This window comes from Mustela lutreola, chromosome 3, assembly GCF_030435805.1.
Source record: "Mustela lutreola isolate mMusLut2 chromosome 3, mMusLut2.pri, whole genome shotgun sequence".
NCBI lineage: Eukaryota > Metazoa > Chordata > Mammalia > Carnivora > Mustelidae > Mustela > Mustela lutreola.
Window position 1 is genome coordinate 207,291,637 of NC_081292.1, and position 21,542 is coordinate 207,313,178.

The 21,542-nt window shown below is 45.0% G+C and overlaps 1 protein-coding gene across 3 annotated transcripts in view; it reads right to left on the reverse strand.

Annotated features, from left to right (window-relative positions):
* Positions 1 to 21,542, reverse strand: part of MYO1B (myosin IB) — a 176,285-nt gene that overhangs the window by 121,552 nt on the left and 33,191 nt on the right. For all 3 annotated transcript variants that reach the window (XM_059168555.1, XM_059168554.1, XM_059168553.1), the window contains exon 3: positions 4,015 to 4,130. In XM_059168555.1, the coding sequence (XP_059024538.1) occupies positions 4,015 to 4,130 (116 nt within the window). The remainder of the gene's footprint in view (positions 1 to 4,014; positions 4,131 to 21,542) is intronic.

Consider the following 21,542-nt stretch of genomic DNA (forward strand, 5'->3'; position numbering starts at 1 on the left):
ACACGGCGACCCATTACATCCCGAGCTAAGGACACATTTTAGCTGGCTCTTGGGCTGCGACCACCAAGAGGGGACACTGGTCACAACACACTCTTCCTTCCGTGTCGCTGTGCTCCGTCGGCTAGACACTCTATCAGATGGTAAAGGTGCTCTAGATCACGAATAAACGGAACCTGAACATTCAGGATTTAAAGAGCACCAGAAAATGATATTAAGTATTAACTTTCTTTTTTATCAGAAGGAGAAGAAATTCTCATTATACGCCATGAAATTTTTAATTAACACTGTAAATATCCTACTAAGAACGGTTTGAGTTCACTGAAATACCAGCAATGAGATAACACAGATAAGATGAAATGAAAAATTATTTAAAACCGCTTTTGTTCCGTAGTCACCGAGCTCTTAAGAGAAAAGCAATGAAAAAGCCACAGACGTATGCAGGGGAAGGATCCTGACCCACAGAAGCTTCCATCTCATTAAAGAGGATGACACAGAAACACAGGGGGGAGGGTTCAGGTAACTCAGGCGGAAGTCACGTGTGCACTGAGCTTTCAGAACAGCCCTGAGGAGACTGGCAAGGTTTTAACCGTAGAGACAGGGTATGTAGTAGGAGTGAAGAAGACGACGTAAAAACACCCTCGAAAAGGAATTTACATACGAAATCACTGTTTATTTTCATTTTATTCATCTATACACGGACACTATCTCAAAGTCATGTACCTACATGAAATGTAAATATTTTTCAATGATCTGAAATTTAAAGAGAAAGATCATTTCTGGACAACTTTCAAAAACACATGAGCTATAAAGGAAAGAACCTGGGTGTTTTTGAAGACTAACAGTCAACACCAAGTCAAATTAAATTCCAAATGTCATCTGGGGTAAATTAATTGGCAAAATTTTCAAAGTATACATGGTCTGAGCAGCTATTTACATTTTTTATTGAAATTGGGATCAAGTTCTTGAAACAGTTATGGTTACAATACATCAAAAGCCTAAATCATCTACCTTATTATACTGCAAAATTCCTATTTGAGAATGTCAGACTAGGTTTTAGTAGGAAACCCAGCTAGCACTGACCCCATTTCAGACACTATCAAAGTTGGACACTTACAAGGAATGACTCAGGAAAAATGCTTTAAAGGGAAGTGGAGGGGCGCCTGGGTGGCACAGCTGGTTAAGCATCGACTCTTGGTTTCGGCTTGGGTGGGGATCTCAGGGTCCTGAGACTGGGCGTCGTGCTCCCTGCTCAGCACCGAGTCGGCTTGAGATTCTCTCTCCCCCTCCTTCTAACCCTCCCACACGAGCTTTCTCTCTCTCTTGCTCTCTGAAATAAATAATCCTTAAATAAATAAAGGAAGTGGTAAACAGCCCACGATGGAGGAGAAACTGGTAAGAAAGGGCATGTTAGGATGCTCGAAATGTGTCCTGTACTTCTCATTATTACAATAACTACACTTAGCCCTGGTGAGCGCAGCTGCTCTCCCTTCCTAGAGGGCTGTGGTCCATTCCAGACTAAGCACCTGACCTATATCGGGTAATTATATTATCTAAATAGCTACTAGGTATCTACCCCTCCCAAGAATCCTAGAAGTTAATCATTATTTTCCCACTGAACAGAGCAAACTGCTTAAGTTCTGAGTTGAAGTGGTTTTTTTTTTTTTTTTTTTTTTCCAATTTGCTCAAGATTACATAGCATGTGAGTGGAAGTGCTGGGACTGGAACCCAAGTCCTACTCAACACACTCTCAGCACTTAACTTACCCTGAGGTGCTGATAATGTTACGGTGAGCCGCACAGCAGCTGAGGCTGACGCGAATCAAAAAATCCCATAAAGCAGCGTTCAACTGCAACTGTGACAAGGGCAATGCCTCTGACCTTGGCCAGAGGGGGCGAGGGACCGCTCTTCCCTGGGGAGGTCTAAGGCAATCTGAGGACGAAGGAAGAACAGGAGTCGCCCTGGGGAAGAAGGAGGGAAGAACATTCCAGGCAGAAGGCACAGGATGTGCAAATAGGACCGGTGGGACGGCGGCGGCGAGGCCGTGAAGGACGAGGCGAGATGGGCAGGACCGCCGGACTCAAATCTGGCGAGTTCAGATTCATTACGTAAACTTGGACCTTGCACGGCCACCCCAGGACGGTGTTTCAGAGACTATGGTGAAAAGTCTTGTTGCCTAACTCAATCTAATAAACATTTACTGAGTAAAAGAAAAAAAAAAAAGATTTTGTCTTTATTCTAAGCACCCTGGGTATTTATCTTACAGCTGACTGTCGCTGAAGTTAGGGGGCATAGGAGGATAGCGTGCCACAGACTCGGAAATCTTCCCGGGGTGGGGATAAACGGCTATTACAGAGCATGAACTTCTGTGTTCTAGAATAGACATCTGTTCCGTATCTAAACATCCCCAAACTGGAGATCAAGGCTGCGACGGAAGAAAGACACGCTGGCTGGAGATAAAGTGAGGCACCACTAAGGTTACCTTGGAGGGCCTGGGATGCGGACAGAGACCCAGAGAAGGAGCCCCACCAAGACAACGACAGAGCCCGTTTCTAGCTGAGGTGCGCAGCCGATGACTGTGTCCATAGCCGGGCTCCCCTCCCGTGAGCTGCGTGGCTTTGGGAAAATTTCCCCATTTGTAACCGTCTTTACACCTCACGGAATTATTTTGAGAATAAAATGAGTTATCATGCATGTAAATACGCAATAAATACAAGCCATTATTACATTATGAAGATTCCTTGCAGGAATGATCATGATTTGCTACAAGCAGTGAAGGGGGGGCCAACGCCGGTGACCGCCTACCGGAGGCAGCGCGCTCTCAGACCCGCGTGGACGCAAGGAGCACCCGGAAAGCTTGTGAGAAACAGGATTCCCGGCTTGTTAGAGGTAAGCCTAGGAGACCAGAGGTTGCATAAGCTCCTGAGGGACCCTACCACCCTGATCTAAGCATCTGACTTTGGGAAGCGTGGTTTTAAGGCCTTGAATTTAAGACAGAGATTCAGTCATCAAATAAAGGATTTCATTACAGTGACTTAACTACAACAGAGAGAATTTTATAAAACAAATTTCAAGAGTTTATTTTTCTCCAGGCAAAACGAAACAAGATGACTTGCAAAATCTTACTCGTAGAAAAAAACCAGAACAATCAGAACCCACTTGGTCGGCAAAATAGACAGTATTTAGCTTTCAGCAACCGTGCTCAGGGAGTCCTTACATTTGTAGTTCCAAACAGGCCAAAAATGTCAGGATGTGCCATGCTATCAAGAGAAACATCTAAGACTAGGATATCCATATGCTTTAACTATTAAGATTTTATTTTCTGTCAAAAATAACAGCTCGTCTTCAATCAGAGAGAGAAAATGCTGTTCTGCAAGACCACGGCCAGAAGTCTGCGGGCTCTTCCGCTTCCGTTCAGGGCTCTTCAACCCTGGTGCTATGTAATTACTGTCGATTGTTACTTACAGGAATTCTTTACACTAACGAGTGACCTTCAGGAAAAAAATCAAACAAGCAACTGGCTTCCGGGAAGGTGAAACCGTGGGCCTCATGCACACATTTGGTGAATGATGTCAGAGTCTGTGAAGATTACTAACCGAAGGTATGACTCTCTCTTTTCACTCAAAACCATTACACAACCCAACACTCGGGATCCTTCCTGACCTACCCCACGAAAATGCTGCCTGGGCTCTTTAAAAGAATAAACAATGAGCATTCCTGTTTTATTTGCAAAAATAATTAGCAGCAGCTGCTACTTACATATAATTTGCAGCAGAACATATTTTACATACTGAGCCCAAATATTTCAGAACTTAAAGAGCCTGACGCCAAATGAAGTATTCTGACTTTTTTGAAATTTAAAATGAGGGCCTAACAATTAACTTTCACATTCCTCCATCTTATTTTTAAAAATGACGAAAACATTTTCCTGAGACTCAAAGGAAACAGCTGGACACATCTGTCCACTACACGTCTCTGCAGTGAAAGAGAAACTCGATGCTTTAATCCCATACTTACATGTGAGGGCTCAGTTCATAAAAATTCCTGTTCCTGTAATCTTCTACTTTCTCTGGTGAATAAATGGGCAAGGACCGGTATGGGTTAACGGATATAACCACGCTTCCAATGTATGTCTGCAAAAGAGAGAACAAAAAATACCCTCATTATTACACAGGATGTGTTTTAACATCTTAAATCTCAGCGACTCATGGCTTCACCCTTTTAAAAAGAAAACTGGTTCTACTGCTTGACCATTCATATTTTTCAAGAACACTTAATATCTCCAAAGACAGACGGTCAATAATGTTTATTCATTTTGCTGATAAATGGAAGGCACAGATTTATATGTTGAAAATACCTTTCAAAGTAAATCTCCAGATTAATTTATGATCCTGGATAAGAGTTCTCCACAGTCCTGTCACACTTGCCAAAAATTTCGTCACCACCACAGCTAATTTTGAGCAACAGCTATGCTTTCCCTTACTCCGGTTAGAACCGGTGCCTCCTTCTCTCATCTCTGCCCTGCTGTTTCAATCCACTGTAACCCAGGGTCTCACGCCGTCTGAACCACATCCAGACCTATCAGCCAGACCCTCTACTTTGGGGCTGGCCTTACCCCAGCCTGTCAATCTCTCCAGTGGGCGCAGACAGCTTACGGCCCCATATGACAGCCATAGTTATCCCTTGGGTGTTGGAACAACATAATCTCATATTCTATCTAACATATTATAACATCAGAATTTAAATGTATTTTCTAAAGGAGAATCCATTTAATGTCAAATTTAAATTCAATGTGGAATGCAAATGGACTTCTGAAGGGATCGATGCTGTATTTTCGCAGACAGGAACCCTCTCACACTACAAAGTGGAACGCTATTAATCTTCCCTTTCATTTTGATCTGGATTCCCGGCAGCAAGAGTAGTCTGGTTCAGCTCATTCTGTACAAAGACTAGCAGGCTGTGAGCAAAAGTCACGTAACTGGAACTCATTTTAGTGGCTTCGTTTTTCCTTTCAGTTTCAACATCATGGGTTGGGGGTAGTGTGGAGACATGAACAGTAATACCTAAGGGATTTTTTTTTTTTTTTTTAAAGAGAGAGGTGAAAGAAAAAAAGAAGGGAAAAGAGTCAGTTCTAACTTCCCCACCCTTCCAGTGTCATGCAACAAAGGGTGGCATTTTCAGAGCAACAGGTTTTTCCCATATTGCCACCACTGGATTCAAGATTGTCAGATCCTTCTAGAAAACTGAACAGAATAGAAAACAGAGCAGTGTGAGTGTGCTGACTTTTTTTTTTTTTTTTTTTTTAAAACATGGGTCACAGTTATTTTAACTACAAAAGACTTTCTCTTCCAACCCAGAAAACTGAACAGGTCATCTCTACACATACTTTTTCATCCTGTCAAGCATAGGCAAGGCCACTGTTGTGAAAGAAAACTCTGTTCCCACGCAATTTTCTACATTTATTTCTGACATTCATTTCTGACATTCTATCAGGAGGACCAATTAATCTGGCCTGACAAGATTCCAAGTTTCCCAACTTTCCACGTTTTCTAAAAGGTTTCTTCCCACTCCAGCCTACCTGGGCAAGTAAGTGGGAGATGCTGGAGACTGAGTAACGGGCATAATCGCTTCTAACGAATATACCAGAATTAGCAACACTGGTATATACGAAAATGTAATGACCAGTTATTCCTTTAATATCTGTTGATTAAAAGATCGGCCTTCTTCAATAGAAAAGCACAAGACTGCCCTTTTTTAGGTAATTTCTAGAATATAATAACTGAGACAAATATTTGCTGTTGGCAGAGAAACCAATGGTCAAGTTGTTCTTTAAAACCAAACTTCCCGGTGGCTAAATTCTTGATAAAAATCTGCCTCCGTAGCATTCTGACAGAGAACAACTTTGCTGCCTCAAACCCAAAATCAAAAGCCACACAACTGGGTTATAAGCTTCTCTTTGTTACTTGTGAATTTTATACATACTGAATTAGGAATTCTCCCCGCCCCCCCCACCCCGTTCTCTCCCTGTCACCTCAAAAAGGCCTGGCCCACTGAGGATGCCCCGTCGAGACTTGTAAACCGAATGATAGGCTTTAACGGGGCCGTTTGTCACTAAGAAAGTCACTCTCCCAGAACTCTTCTTCTGCTCAACTCTAGTCGCAAGTACACTGTTTCCAGTGCCCGATATGTTATGAAACCTCCATGCCACGTGTTGCCACCAAACAAATCCTTACTCTACCGTTTCCCTGCAGGTTCCCACTGTGGGACACTGTTTGCAAAGCTGGCCAGAACAACCCTTCCACCCTTGCAGGCATAACCCTCTGAAATCTAACTTTGCCACTCTTTCTATCAAGAGATAGTTTATTCCTCCAGCCTTCAACTTGGACTTGTCCATGTGACCTGACTATCCAATGTCCAGCGGGACATTACAAGATGACACACAGCAGAGGCTTGAAAAGTACTTGCGCAGGATGAACCCCTATTTCATGGCCGTGACTGGAAGCCAGGATGTGAATGGGCCTGAGCCCCACGCATGGCTGGGTGCCCTGAGCTGCAGAGCCTGGCGCCCGGCTCGGAGCGAAGCCATCCCAAGCCAACCAGCCCCAGTCAGGCCACCAGAGGCCTCAAGTCAGACGCATGATCCCGGCTGAGACCGGCAAGAGACAGAGCAAGCTCAAGTCCACCGAAATTGCTACCCCAGAGAAAGGGGCACAAATAAATAGTTGTTGTTCTAGGCCACTAATTTGGGGAGCTGGTTTGTTACAGCAACAATTACCGGTACCCCAACATGGCTCAGGACGAAGCAGAAAAGCAGTCAAGCAGGACAAGCTTTTATCAACCTAAAACAAGGAAACAGGGCGAGAAACGGCACTCTCTCTCCTCGCTAGTTTGTGTACATGTTCCAGACACCGAGCCTCTAATCTCGAATGCCTCACTCGGCCTGTCCTCTACCAGGACGCCTGCCCTTGCTGCTTGTGGGTTTCTTCCTTGAAGGGTCTATGTGCGTTCGTCAAAGATTTAAATGTTCCCACTCTGTGTCAACAGAGTAACTCCAATGTTGCGTCACAGTCCGACTTTCCGGAGACACAGAAGGGTTCCTCACTGCAGCTGCCCGGCCGCGCGGGGCTTAGGATTCCACGCTGGCCCTGGCAGCTCTGCACTTCACATGCGGGCACTGCGGTACCGGACTGCACCTCCTCTCCGGGGATCAGGACAACAGTACCAGCAGTTCATGTTCACGTCAATTAACATCTGGGCTTACAAATAAGAAGACATTATTTTTCTAACAAGCCACGGTATATTATTTAAAGTTGGTATCTGCTTATTGCACCGGGCTCTAAAAAGAACTCTGCACTAACTCATTCAGCAGCCGTTGGCATTAAGAGGTTGGAGACAGGACACAGGGTTTCTTAGAGTCCAGTAGTAAGTATTAAGGGCTGGGTGTGTCCAGTTTATTCTGAATATGTCACGGAGAAAAAAAGGAGGAAAAAAAGCAAAGCTTATAGATCTTTACAAAAGGGAGCAACAAACATCATCCCCTGTACCCCACCCCCCGCCCCGAGTTCCACTCACTCACTTGACTGGTAACGTGTGTGTCACCTGTGTCCAGCTCGGACAGTGCCTGCACCAACTGGGCCCACAAAAGGCCTCCCGCGGCTCAGTTCATCTCTCAGCAGACCACTTCGATGGCTGCGCTCATCTCTCAATTTCGTCCCTGCGGCCCCAAAGAACCCAGAGAAACTCCGACCAGAATCCGGATTCTCCCATTAAGCAGATTACAGTGCAAGGGACTTCTTCGCCGTAAGGGCCCAGACTATCTCCCAATTAGGTTCTATCTCCCTTCTCTAACAGAGACAAGCCTGGTTCTCATTTCCCTAGCATGTATGTATGTATTTGCTCAATCAACCTCCTAACCTCCTCCTAACTACTCTCCTAACCGTCTCCGCCACGTCCCGGCTCACCACGTCCACGTTCCCAGCCCCTGGCGCCCGCAAGGACTCAGGCACACACACACTACCACCACGACACGGGAAAGCCCCCTTTAGTCCTGCTGCCCTGTGGGACTAGCCTCTGCCGCCTAGGAAGGAAAAAGGAGGTGAAGGGGGGGAGGGGAAAGGGGAGAGGAGGGGTGGGGTGAGGAGGGGTGGGCAGGAAGAAGGAAGGTGGGGGTGGGGGAGGGAACGAGGAGGAAAGAAAAGGGGAGAGAGAAAAAAAGCTCTAACTTTTTATAAATGGCACATTCGATTACCAACTTTATCTTTCATTTCTCAAGGGCAGACATTAGATCAAGAATACACAAACACTCCTAAGTCCAAACAATCTCCGTCTTCATATTTCAGATATCTGCAGCATTCCAGAACACATGCCTTGTGAATAACCAAATAATACTCAAGAGTATTCCTATGGGGCGCCTGGGTGGCTCAGTGGGTTAAATAAAGCCTCTGCCTTCAGCTCAGGTCGTGATCTCAGGGTCCTGGGATCAAGCCCCACATCAGGCTCTCTGCTCAGCAGGGAGCCTGCTTCCCTTCTTCTCTCTCTGCCTGCCTCTCTGCCTGCTTGTGATCTCTGTCAGTCAAATAAATAAATAAAATCTTAAAAAAAAAAAAAAAAAAGAATATTCCTATTGTGATCACAGAGAAAACTATTCAGGACCCACAGAACCTTCCTGGAGGACTTGCACCCAGCAATTCAGAACGCAGAAGAAAGGCCCCCAATATATGTAACCCAAAGATCAGGCATTTGCATCTTTTAAGGTCTCCCCAGTTGTGGCTCAATCAGTTAAGACTCTGTCTTTGGCTCTGGTCATGATGCCGGGGTCCTGGGGCTAACCCCGTGCTGGCCTCCCCACTCAGTGGGGTGCCTACTTCTCCCTTTCGCTCTGCCCTTCACCACCCCCCTCAACATCCCGCACTGTCTCCTGCTTTCTCTTGCTATCTCTCTGTCAAATAAATAAATAAAATCTTTTAGAACAATTTTTTAAGTCTCCCCAGAAAAAGTCACGTGTAACCACAGGTGAAAGCCACAGCGTGTGGTCTTCCCCTTCAGGACCCACAGAACCGTGTTTTAATCATGGTGGCAGCAACCGTGACAGTGTCTCTCCAGACCCACCCTTCTATCTTACTTTCTTCTCTAAATATTCCAAAGTAATCAATTCTGTAAACATTTCTAAAAGGAGAGAAAATCCTTCTGGCCTCACTTACTTTCATCTTAGCCACATTTCTAATAAACTCAGCACACTACAGAGGAAGAGCAGCAGCATCTCTAAAGTGGGGCCACTCTGTAGCCGTATGTCTCAGACGATCAACTGTGACTCACCGTAAGAAATAAATTTTCATCAAGATGAAGTGTGTGTGTGCTCGAGTGCATATTATATACACGTACACACATATGTATGAAATCCTGAATACTCTTACCATCTGAGACACACTGATAGTATTTGTTCAAGTCTAGTCATTACAGTTTTTTTAAAAAAAACTGCTGGTCCTAATCCACCAAGTGGTTTTTTATCACACATTAACAGGTTGAAACTTACAGTTTAACAAATACTGCTACAGAGCAGTTCTTAACCTTTTTCAAGCTGTCAATCCCTCTGAAATGCCAATGAAAGCTATGGGACTTACAACTTCTCCCCAGAAAAAAACATAAATGTGATAGGTTTATAACAGTTTGCGTACAGTTGATAAACTGAGTTGGGAACTCCTATCCTTCTAGATCTTGGATACCAGCCCTTTGTCCGTAGTGTCATTTGCAAATACCTTTTCCTGTTCCAGGGGTTATCTCTTAGTTTTGTTGACTGGAGCTACCCTATGACCCAGAAATTGCACTACTGGGTATTTACCCCAAAAATACAGATGTAGTGAAAAGAAGGGCCATCTGTACCCCAATGTTCATAGCAGCAATGGCCATGGTCGCCAAACTGTGGAAAGGACCAAGATGCCCTTCAAGGGACGAATGGATAAAGAAGATATGGTCCACATATACAATGGAGTATTATGCCTCCATCAGAAAGGATGAATACCCAGCTTTTGTATCAATATGGACGGGACTGGAGGAGATTATGCTGAGTGAAATAAGTCAAGCAGTGAGAGTCAATTATCATATGGTTTGACTGACTTGTGGAGCTTAAGGAATAGCACAGAGGACATTAGGAAAAGGAAGAGAAAAACGAAGGGGGGTGGGAAATCACAGGGGGAGATGAACCATGGGGGATTGTGGACTGAGAAACAAACTAAGGTTTCAGAGGGAAGGGGGTGAGGAGACGAGTAAGGCCCGGGACGGGTACTAAGCGCACGTGCTGCATGGAGCACTGGGTGTTATACGCAAACAATGAATCACGGAACGCTACATCGAAAACTAACGGTGTACTGTAAAGTGACTGACATGACATAACATAACATAATAAATATATAAATAAATAAATGACAAATAAATCTTTAAAAAAAGAACTCCTACCCTAAGGGAAGAAACAATGGTCATTAATGGAAAAAGGAAGAGACAGAGGGGAAGAGAAGCAAAGCATGAAATTTTAAAAAGGAGTAAGAGATCAAAATAATTCTGAAAGCATCAATCAAAATAATTCTGAAAGCATCAAAACAAAGAGCTATTTAGAGTAAGAGCCAACAGCCCGGCTCAGCTGGCCAGAGTGCTTTATCACCCAGCACCGGGCCAACACAGCACGGCCATCAAAGGACAGCATGAGAGACAGTGTTCTGGTTTGGATGACAAGGATATACACAATACATTTTGGAATGGTATCTAACCAAAAGAAACCAAAGAAAGTTTCAAGTTAAATAGTGAAGCACAGTTTGGATATTCTTCAAGTCTCAATTACGTGGCACTGTACGCACGTTCGACCACAATGCTAAATGAACCAAACATCAGTGTACGTACAAAGAAAAGTCGGAAGAGTTTCACATCTTTCACATCACAGTTCTTCCCCGGGCAACATTAAGATCTTTAGAAGCCCTAAATTCTGAAAGTTTACATGTCAACTCTCCATATGAAATTGAAAATAAAATTATAATTAAACCATAAAATACACATATGAAAACCTCACAATGACTTGTTTTCACCACCCTGACTTCTTGGATGCTGCTTTCAATATTGATTTCTTTCAAACTCTGTTTTTAAAGCCCCTGCTTTGCGGAGGCTCTAACCAGGCATCCCCATCTGCCTATCTACCAGCTTCTCTACCAACTTCAGAATGAATTTTAGTTATCTGTGTTCCAGTCTCCACAGTTCCTGAGCAACTCATCCCCAGACCTATTAAAGTGCTCACACAGGGGCGCCTATGTGGCTCAGTGGGTTAAAAGCATCTGCCTTCAGCTCAGGTCGTAATCTCAGGGTGCTGGAACCAAGCCTCACATCAGGCTCTCTGCTCAGTGGAGGGGGTTGGGAAGAGTCGCTTCTCCCTCCCCCTCCTCCCCCATCTGTGCTTGCTCTGCTCTCTCAAATAAATAAAATCTAAAATAATAATAATTTAAAAAAAGGTGCTGGCATAAAACATGCACTTAAACGCCTTTTTACTAAACTCTCCCTCAGTCACCCCGACACTCTCCATCTTACTGCCCATAACAACAGAATACAAAGAAGTTAAGTGGTCTGACACATTTTCTACCACAAGTGCAGCTAGGACAAGGAGCCACGAGTCCACTCTCTTTTCCTCAGAGCACACCATCCATGCTATTTGTTAGGCCTGCACAGCTTGGGGAAGAGGGACCAAGCAAAATGCCAAATTGTAGAAACCCGGGTCGTCCAACGACTTCCAAGAGCATCTTCACCTTTGTATGACAGAGGGCCTCTCTTGGGTAGAAGCCTCCTATCTGAGGACCTGAGGACGCCGAAACCCTCATGCCACCAGGGTTAAATGAAGAAGGACAAGGGAGAGGAAAGTATGTAGTTACAGGAAAATTTCTTATCTCAACAGAAAAGTTTTTTTTTTTTAATGTTTATCCCAGCACACAAAATTTGCACCTCCATCATGAAGACATGCAAGACACTGTATAAAAATCACCCTTGCACATCAGAGAAATAAACCAGGAGAGTGGCAAGGCAACAGGCAACATTTCATGAATTATCTTACTTAGTGCTAACAAGTTAGCCTAAAATGGTCCCCCCAAAGTATTAAAGAATGCATAAGATTCCTCCAAAACCCAGGATCCAAGCCACTGTCAACAGCACAGCGATAACACTTCAAATCCAGCATGGGTCAGGAGCCAGGTAAAAATGCCCCTTCCCACAGAACTCAGGCTACAACCTCTGAAGAAGTGAGCAAGGCAGTCACTAAGGGCCTTCTTTATGCGCAACATCGGGTGAGGCATAGTGGGAACTCAAAGACGCGCCTGTGGTCTGTGCTCCTGAGTGGCTTATATTAGAGCTTAGGGGGTGAGACTGACAAGGTAAGACTTCTGTATCATCAAACATAAAACTTAAAGAGTTGTCGAGCCACAAAAGGGGATGAAATAAGATTTCAGCGATTCCTGGCTAGATAAGTCATTTGTCTTCTTATTGCCTAGGTGAGTGCTTTGGGTCTACGTGAGGGAACAGTCCCTGTGAACTGCAGAGGTCCAGAAACGATCCAGAAAGTCGAAAGATGTGAGCAGGTCTAAAAGGATGGGCATGACCAACATAAAGTAATGTTCCCCCAAAGAGTGGCGTAAGAGAACTCAGGTTTTAGGTAATGACTGAACTCCTCTTTTCAAAAAAATTTCACAAAGACAGTTGTAGTCTCCAAAAAAATTTTTTTAGTAATATGAATTGCCAGAGACTCAAAATGGTTATCTGTACGCCCAGGTCCAGCACAGCACTGACCTCGCGGCAAAAGGCGGAGGCAGCCCAAGTCCACGGGTGGAAAAGTGGATAAACAGCAAGAGGCAGAGAGAGACACTGGCATATGTTCAGTCTTGGACATTCTGGCAGATGCTCCAACACGGATTAAAACAGAGAGAGAGGCACAAAGGCCTACCCACCCAGATTTCAAAGACAGGAGTGAGCCGGCCTGCCTAGAGCACAGACCTCCAGTGAGTAACAGCCCAGGAAACGAGACTGGCTCCAACGGCAGAGAGCCTCAAATGTCAGGGTGAGGAGATGAGTCCATCGAGTCTGAGACTAGTTCTGAAGTCAGAGTCCGCGTGCACGCTCTCTCTTTCTCTTGCTCTCTCTCAAATAAATAAAGCTTTAAAAAACGGGGTGCCTGGTGGCTCAGTCAGTTAAGCATCTGACTCTTGATTTTGCCTCAGATCCTGATCTCAGGCTCATGAGATCGAGCCCTGCATTAGGCTCCACGCTCGTTGGGGATTCTGCTTGGGACTCTCTCCTCTGCCCACCCCCCCACCCCAGCTCACAAGCATGCACTCATGCTCTCTCTCGCTCTCTCAAATAAATAAACAAATCTTAAAAAAAAAAAAAAAAAAATAGAGTGCGTGGAGTGAGGGGGTTAGACGCTGAAACAGACCGACTTATTCTTGAGCTCTTCACACAAACTCTACGTCATACAGAACTTAATGCTTCAAATGCATTTGAAATGCTATGTGAACCTTGGTTCCAAGTTACCAGGCAGTTTTTCAGTTTTGTGTGAACCTGGGTAATATATCTAACTCCTCCGAGCCTGTTTCCTCACCTGAACAAGAGGGAGGACACTGGTTCCTCCTTTGTCTAATTTGAGAGTTAATCGGGACTCTGTGTTCAACCAGGAAACAGAGCACCCGACGCACAGCCAGTGTCCCATAAATCCCACCTATTGTGATCACAGAAACTACCAGTTTGGCTCTGCTGGAACCTGCTGGCCACCGTGACTAGCCAAGTGAGGCTTCAAAAGCCTACAATATCACTAATGTCTCAGCGAAATTCATAAAGGGTCCTATAATGCTGAAGTCTTACAAAATGGCCTTTGTATACAGGGACTTGAAGAGTTACCAGATGAGCACATGAGGTCCGTCTCAATGAAACTAATATTAAAACCCTAGGAACCCAAGAAAATGATTATACAAGACAAGCTGGTCCAATCTTCAGAGATGACAACACACTATTTACTTCATGAGGAGGAAATGGCCCTTCTTGGGTCTCTCCGACCCTGGGAATCTGATCACAAGACATTATGTGCCACAGTGTTTTCAATTACCCATTTGTAAGATTTCCCAGATTCCCTCGAAAAGGACTTTTGTCTTGTTTGTTTTTCTTAAAAACAGTTTGGTCTAGCAAACACTCTAGACACAGTTCAAAATTGTGAAAAAATGCCTGAGTGAAAAAATTACAAGTGTGAGGTCCATAACCAGTGTAGCCTACAGTCTGGGTCTTCTACCCAACACAGTGGCATTCGTGTGTGCGCCTCGCACACAGCTCTAGGAACATACCTGTGATACTTACATAAAATATATATATAACTCATACTAATAATAGCCTATTTTCACAGGAGGAGGAACCGAAGGCATTCAAAGGTTTTAAAAACATTCCCAAGGTTGGGGACTGGGTTGCTCAGTGGGTTAAGTGTCTGCCTTTGGCTCAGATCATGATCTCAGGATCCTGGAATCCAGTCCCACATCACCGGGCTGCCTGCTCAGCAGGGAACCTGCTTCTCCCTTTCCCTCTGGCTCTCTCTTTTTCAAATGAATAAATAAAATCTTAAAAAGAAAAAAAAGACTTGCCCAAGGTCTCACCATTAGTGATAGTTTCATGCCAAAGTCTGTGACAGTAGAACAGAGATTCCTTCAACTGCTCAGCACAGAGATGCGTCAAGTTGCATCAAGCACCGAGTTCTGCTGCACTAAGAAACAGCCCAGGAGTCCCTGAGTAACCCGTCAGCAAGCTACAAGCAAAGCTGGGACCCCAGCGTGAGTCTGGGTGGAAGGTGGCATCAGGCCAAGGCAACACAAGACAGTGAAGGCTTCCTATCTGGTTCCACTATCCTCGTGCTCATCCCCTGCCCATGCTTCGGCTTCTTCTGGGCCTGCTACCAACTGCTGTCTCCCTTTCTACCCCACAGCTGGTCTACTTCGAAGATGCTTATTCACAGTTTCTGCTCACAACGGGGCCATCACGGCCTCACTACACCATGACTGCCAGCATCTGCTTTCACTGATGTTTTACTTTTTCTGTAATTCTCAATCCTAAACTTAAGGAAAGAAATAAGTCCTGCTCCTCTTTTTATCTCTGCTGTGCCATAAGTCACTGCTCTTAGATCCGGAGCCCATACGTAGGCCAGAGGCCACCCAAACCATGGCTGCCAAGGGAGGCCAGCAAGCTGGTCAGGCATGGTCGCTGTTAGCCCAAGGCTTGACGAAACTACCATCATATTATAATCCTCTGTTCCTGTGCTGCCAGTCATTTCAGACTACGAATTAGAGAACTATATATGAGTTCTATGCCACGCCGAAGTACTGGCTAAAAATACCATCTCAGGCAGCCTTTATTTTAGAGCAGAGTAACACAATACTATAATATCACTGTTGAGATAAACTCTATTATGAGACAAGTATTTTCCAAATATGTATCGTTCTCCAGACCTAATAAAAGCCTCTCAGCTAAGGTACAGAGTGGTCCTGTGCTACAGGTATATGACAAGCTGAGAACGGTATTTGCAACACAACAACAATGAAAACTGTTCAATGAATACCAAGATGAGGGCAGGGAAAAGAGGGAGGAAGAGCATGGGAGACAGGGAGGTTAAGAGAAAGACTATAATTACAAGGAAATCTCAGTGCCTGAAACCTTCAAGAAAAGTCCTCTGGGTTTCCAAGGTTTATAGATGGTCATGGCTCCTGCCAGGCCCTCCACACCTGCTGTGTTCCAGGCACCAGGCTGAGGCCCCGTAATCCCTACCGTGACTCAACAAGATGAGCATCGTGATCCCTGCTGAGGGGAGGAGAACTCACACCGCCCACAGTGGTTGTGAGCGGCCAAGGGTCAACCTTAGGTCTATGCGTCAAAGGCCTGTGCCTTTTCCAACATGCCGCATTGTATCGCAGCCTCCCGCCCTCCAAAACAGTCTAGAAACGCTTTAGAAATTAGGATGGCCATTAATATAGATCTGTGGTATAGATGTCACACCAGAACTAGGTGCCTTGCGGGGAGGGGGGGCAAGATGAGTTGGTCATGTGACTTGGCCACATGCCCCTTGTGCTGGTCTGCTCCCTCTCCTCTATTTTATGCTCATAAAGGTGAAGGACCTCACGCAGCTGTCAATCTCCTGTCATCCAGTGACCATGATGAAAACAACCTCCTCCCAAGGCCTCCCCCCATCTCCCAGAGGGGCAAGCATCATCCCAACAGCTGCTATCACTTTGCTTGGACTATCAAGTGCCTGCGCCTTTAGAACTGAACACACTCCCCGTCAACCTAGTTCACGTCACTGTGCTGCTGAACACTAACTCAATATGTGGCAGGAATGCCGTCACCTCAGCTATGTGTCTGGATTGTTGAGACTACCCTGTTCCAAATCTACACATTCTTCAATTGCACACTCGATCACTTCGGATAGCACACTGCAGACTGCGGATACTAGGACATCAGTAGAATCGCTAAACGTCCGCAGCAATCATGTACTCAACAGGACTAATGTTCAAAGCATGAACTCTGGACCCAGACGTCCTGAATGTGAATCCCAGCTTGACCACCTACTTGCCGTGTGACCTTGGACGAGTGACAAGCTTTCTGAGCCTTAGTTTCCTTCTAGTAAAATCCCACTGTCCTGGGATTGAGCCCCACACTGGGCTCCCAGCTCAGTGGGGAGTCTGCTTCCCTCTCTCCCTCTCCCTCTGTGTGTATGTCCTGTCTCACTCTCACTTTCTCAAATAAATAAAATCTTAAACAAACAACAACAACAAAAAGAATAGCACACAATACCAGTAAGACTTAATAAATGTGAGTCATTACCATTTACAATTTTAGCAATAATAAACCAGTCTCCCGGGGGTTAAGGCACTTGTCCTAGGTCTTACAGACAATAAGTAGCAGAGTCACGACTGGTGTTGTACCCACCACACTGCCATCAAAACATACCACCACAGGGGCACCTGGGTGGCGCAGTGGGTTAAAGCCTCTGCCTTCGGCTCAGGTCATGATCCCGGAGTTCTGGAATCGAGCCCCACATCTGGCTCTCTGCTCAGCGGGGAGCCTGCTTCCTCCTCTCTCTCTCTGCCTGCCCCTCTGCCTGCTTGTGATCTCTGTCAAATAAATAAATAAAATCTTTAAAAAAAAAAAAAAAAAAAACAACAACAACAAAAAAAAAATACCACCACTGCAGGTCCAAGGTCAGGCCTTCATTTCCTTCAGCTCAAACCTCAAATATGGTTTTGACTGAACATTTAAATTAATATATTAAAAATGCTACACAGTTATACAAACATTTTAAGTACTGCAGAGCGCCTGCATAATAAAACCACTTTGTGCCCACTTTGCAAGCTCTGAGAGGAAGAAATTTTCTAATCACCAAAGGCTTTAAGATAGCTGAGGCAGGTTGACACTGGAGAGCTGTCACCAAGAATCATTGTTTGGAAAAATATGACAAAACTGTCCAAGAGATACTGTGCTCAGAAACTAGACACAACATTTCTCCTCAGCCCCGTGGTTCCTCTTCTTTAGCAGCGTCATCCAGCCTTCCGACAGAGCCTTCATCTCTGTTCCAGACAATCTGGGAAACACACGCAATGTGAGCGTCCCGTCTCCTGCAGGTCCCTTTTCAGGGAGCCCGGGACAGTCCGCTCCCGGTGAACCCCCCGTCCCCTATCATGTCGAGGCACCTCATGGACCAGGTCAGAGAATCCCTCCTCCTTTCTCTCTTGGTCCAGGTGGGATGGAGGGTGACAGTAAAAATGGATTTGTTTTTCACTCAAACATTTATGGGTCTGGGTTCTCTGGGTCAAGAGCCATCTTCTTCCAACTGTAGGAAAAAAATTGATTTGTTCATGAAGCTAACAGAATCTGGAAAGCGACCCACCACTCTCTTAACTACGATTACTTCTAGAAATGAGACTGGGTAACCGGGCGGAGAAAAACCCCATTTCTATGTTATGCGTGCCTGTACCATCTGAATTATTGTTTCCAAAAGCGTAATTCCAAGAATTGCAAGAAAAGGATATCCTTAAAGCAAATTTTAAAAAGGAGAAAAGATCGGAGAACGTCCCAGGAGCAGGAACGACATTAAACTGGACACCGGCACACCAGCCCCGCTCTCGGCCAACGTCCCCGTGAGCCTGGAAGAGAACCCAGCCTCCCGTGAGACCTGAACAACACAGCCCAAAGAGGGCCCAGGTCAGCCCCGCCCCCAACACCTGACCCACAGAAAAGATGAGATAAGAATCATATGTTACGCCAAGTTGCAAAGTTTGGGGGAAATTTGTCATGCAGAAACAGAAAACTAAGAAGTCATTAATGCCAAATTCCCATGAATTTTCCCCTACCCCTAAGCTGTGTAAGTGGAAAGTGTTTTTGAAACTTCAAGTAAGTATATATAAATGTTGGCGGGTATTACTGTTCGTGTACTTTGCGCTACTTTAAACTGAGCCGATCATGCACTCGCAGCGGCTTCAACACCACTATGAAAGTAACTTTGATTTCCTCCTTGGGGGACCCTAAGTCCAGCACTAACTTCGAAAAATTCAGACAATCTTTACTAGACTTTCAAAGCAGTCACTTTTACATCTACAATTAGTTCGACTTCAGATCCTGAATCTGAACTAATTCAGTCCTCCCTATCCGGATGATCCCCAACCAAACAATTCAGATGGAAAACAAACTAAACTGCCTTGCCAGCACCAAAAATACTTCTTGTCAGAGAACAGACACCTTGGTGCTTCGGTTTCCAAATTTGCCCTGGGCCTTGTTCTCACCTAAATTGCAGCTTTCCTGTTCCTGAACAGAACCACAGTCCTGACCAGCCACCCTAAAAACAGAACCGTGTCTGGGTGGGTCTCCTCCACCACAAGTCCACATGAAATCCTGCCACCTTAAGTCGGGCCAGGGCGGGGGTAGGGTGGGGGAGGCAGGAAGAACGGACAAAGGCAGAAAGAGTACAGAGGAGTGAAGCTCAGTCCTGCCACAGCCAGCATTTCCCAACACTGACCCCACACAGACTGCGGGACCGAAAGGCACGTCCTGCAACTTGTCTTGTCCCAGCCGGAACCGAACTCTGCCCAGAGGGAGGCGTAAAAGCAAACAGAGTCTCTGACCCTGCCTGTTACCCCATTGGGCCAACGTTCCCTCGCTCTACTCTCACCTGATCCTCTCCGTGTCCAGCTGAAGAGCTCTTACTGCAAAGATCACACCAATGTCTGCAACTGTCCCAGATTCCGGAACCCTGCCTGGCCACAAACGGGATGGTGAACCAAACAGGATGGTGAACCAACGCATGAACCCACCTCAAGACAAAGCAAAGATGTTGCTGAACATGCCCTCGAGTATCTTCCATAAAAGTATCTGATCCCATCTGTATGGGGATCCCGATTCCAGCCCTAACTTGGAAAAATGAAGACAATTTTTATGAGACTTTCAAAGCAGTCACTCACAGTTACAATTGGTTTAACTTAAGATCACGAAATTGGACTAATTCAGCCCTCTACATCTGGATGACCCCCGATCTGACAATTCAGATAAAAAGCAAACTAAATGTACTTGTCAGCACCAGAAATATGTATTACTCAAAGGGCTGCAAGGAGTATAATGGACAAAATCCATATGCATTACAGGACGGAATTAAGTTGAATTACTTTGGAAACAAATATTTCAACAAAACTTCTCTGACATGGATGGACTTCAACTATGTTCCCCGAGTCCCTGGGGCACCTATTTACTCTTCTCTGCCATTAGAAATTCTTTGGGAGAAAGTCTGAAAAGCATGCCTTCGGGCACACCTGAAGCCCAGAACTCAAATGATTTACGCTTTCCATGGGGCATATCCTTTTGGTACCAACATCCACAAAGGCACTCACCGCAAACTCCCCATCAAACATGGGATGGGTTTACAGCAATGACCTCATCCGCACTGACTCCTCTTTCTTCCCTTCCGCTTCTTTGAACAGGGTCATCAACACATCTGGTTGGGTATTCACCCACTGACACACACCGCATCTACTCTGGAAAGAGCTGACCCTACACCAGTCTTAGGGGTGGACGTCATTTTCTGAAGCCACCCAGTTCATCCTGGTCACCAGACCAGTCAGTGGTTCAGGGGTATGTGCGTAAACCAACAGTCCACCCAGGGCTTCTTCTGATTTATGACAGGATCACAAGGGAGTCTACTGCCAGAGTCAGGGCGCTGGAGATCCAGAAAATCACTAATAGTTATGAATGATCCAGAAAGTTGAAAACTTCTATCTAGAAGCCAACTAGTCCCTTGTGAGAGCTCTGTGACGGCAGGGACTATTTCTTATCCCCAGATATTGGGGGTGTGGGGGCGAGTGGATAGATGGCAGGATGGAAGAAGAAGGTCCCCTGATCTTGAGCTGGTTCACGAAGGAGCCTGTTAAGTCTATACAGATACCCAGAGTCCCAAAGTCTGAGTCAAGGTCTTTCCATTCACTGGCCCCGGTACCAACCATGGCTTCTGAACACAAGAACAATCATTTTTGTTCATACGGTGGATCGTGATGGACCCATTTCTACAGTATAAAACTATGAGACTACAAAAGAGATTTAAAAAAAAAAAAAAAAAAAAAAAAAAAAAAAAAACCCTGTACTTTCATCGTCCAGGAAACAATTTAAAAACAAGGTGAAGTACAAGACAGTAAAACACCATATGTCATATTAACTTGGCCTCTGGCATCAGGCTAACAATCCTGCAGCAACCTATGAACAAAAGCAAAGCAGGAACAGTACCAAAATAAGAGCCAGAAACAGATTTCTCAAGGGGGATATACATGACATATGGGGTTACAGAGGTATAATGATCAAATTTAGCGTATAGTATTTTTTTTTATTACCAAAAACAATACATGCTTGACTTAATGAGTTCTATAATATGGAGATCTAAAAGGGTAACCCTTCCCTGTCCCCCATATCTCATTCCGCCCGACGCCCGAAGTTACCATGCCTTTCTCGACAAACACGTGTGCACATCCGCAAACCCCTCAATAAAACAAGGATCATACTATACACAATTCCTCTGTAACTTTTTTTTTTTGCTTCAAATAGAGAACGCCCAACCTCCCAATATTATGTATGTTTTGTTGTAAAATGAAGGCACACATCTCACGGAAATGGCAGCCCTCACATACCTCAGAAAATGTTAACTGATATGACTATCTGGAAGCAGAAAGCCATTTTCTGCTTCTGTTTTTGTTATACCAGAAGGGCATTCCTCAAATGGTTAGAAAATAAAATTAGGTAGGGCTGAAACCCAGACATTTTGTCTGCTGAGGACCCATGAACATTAACATTTGGCATTTTGTTAAAAAGGGGATTATATTATCTCAGTCGGCACAAAAAATCAGGTATGTGAACGCCTGTAACGTGCTGCTCTCCATCCCATTTTCAATCCCACTAAAAGTGATCTGTGTTTCTTCGAGCCAAAAAGAAAAATGATCAGCAGTGTTACTTACGATAGAACTGATTGC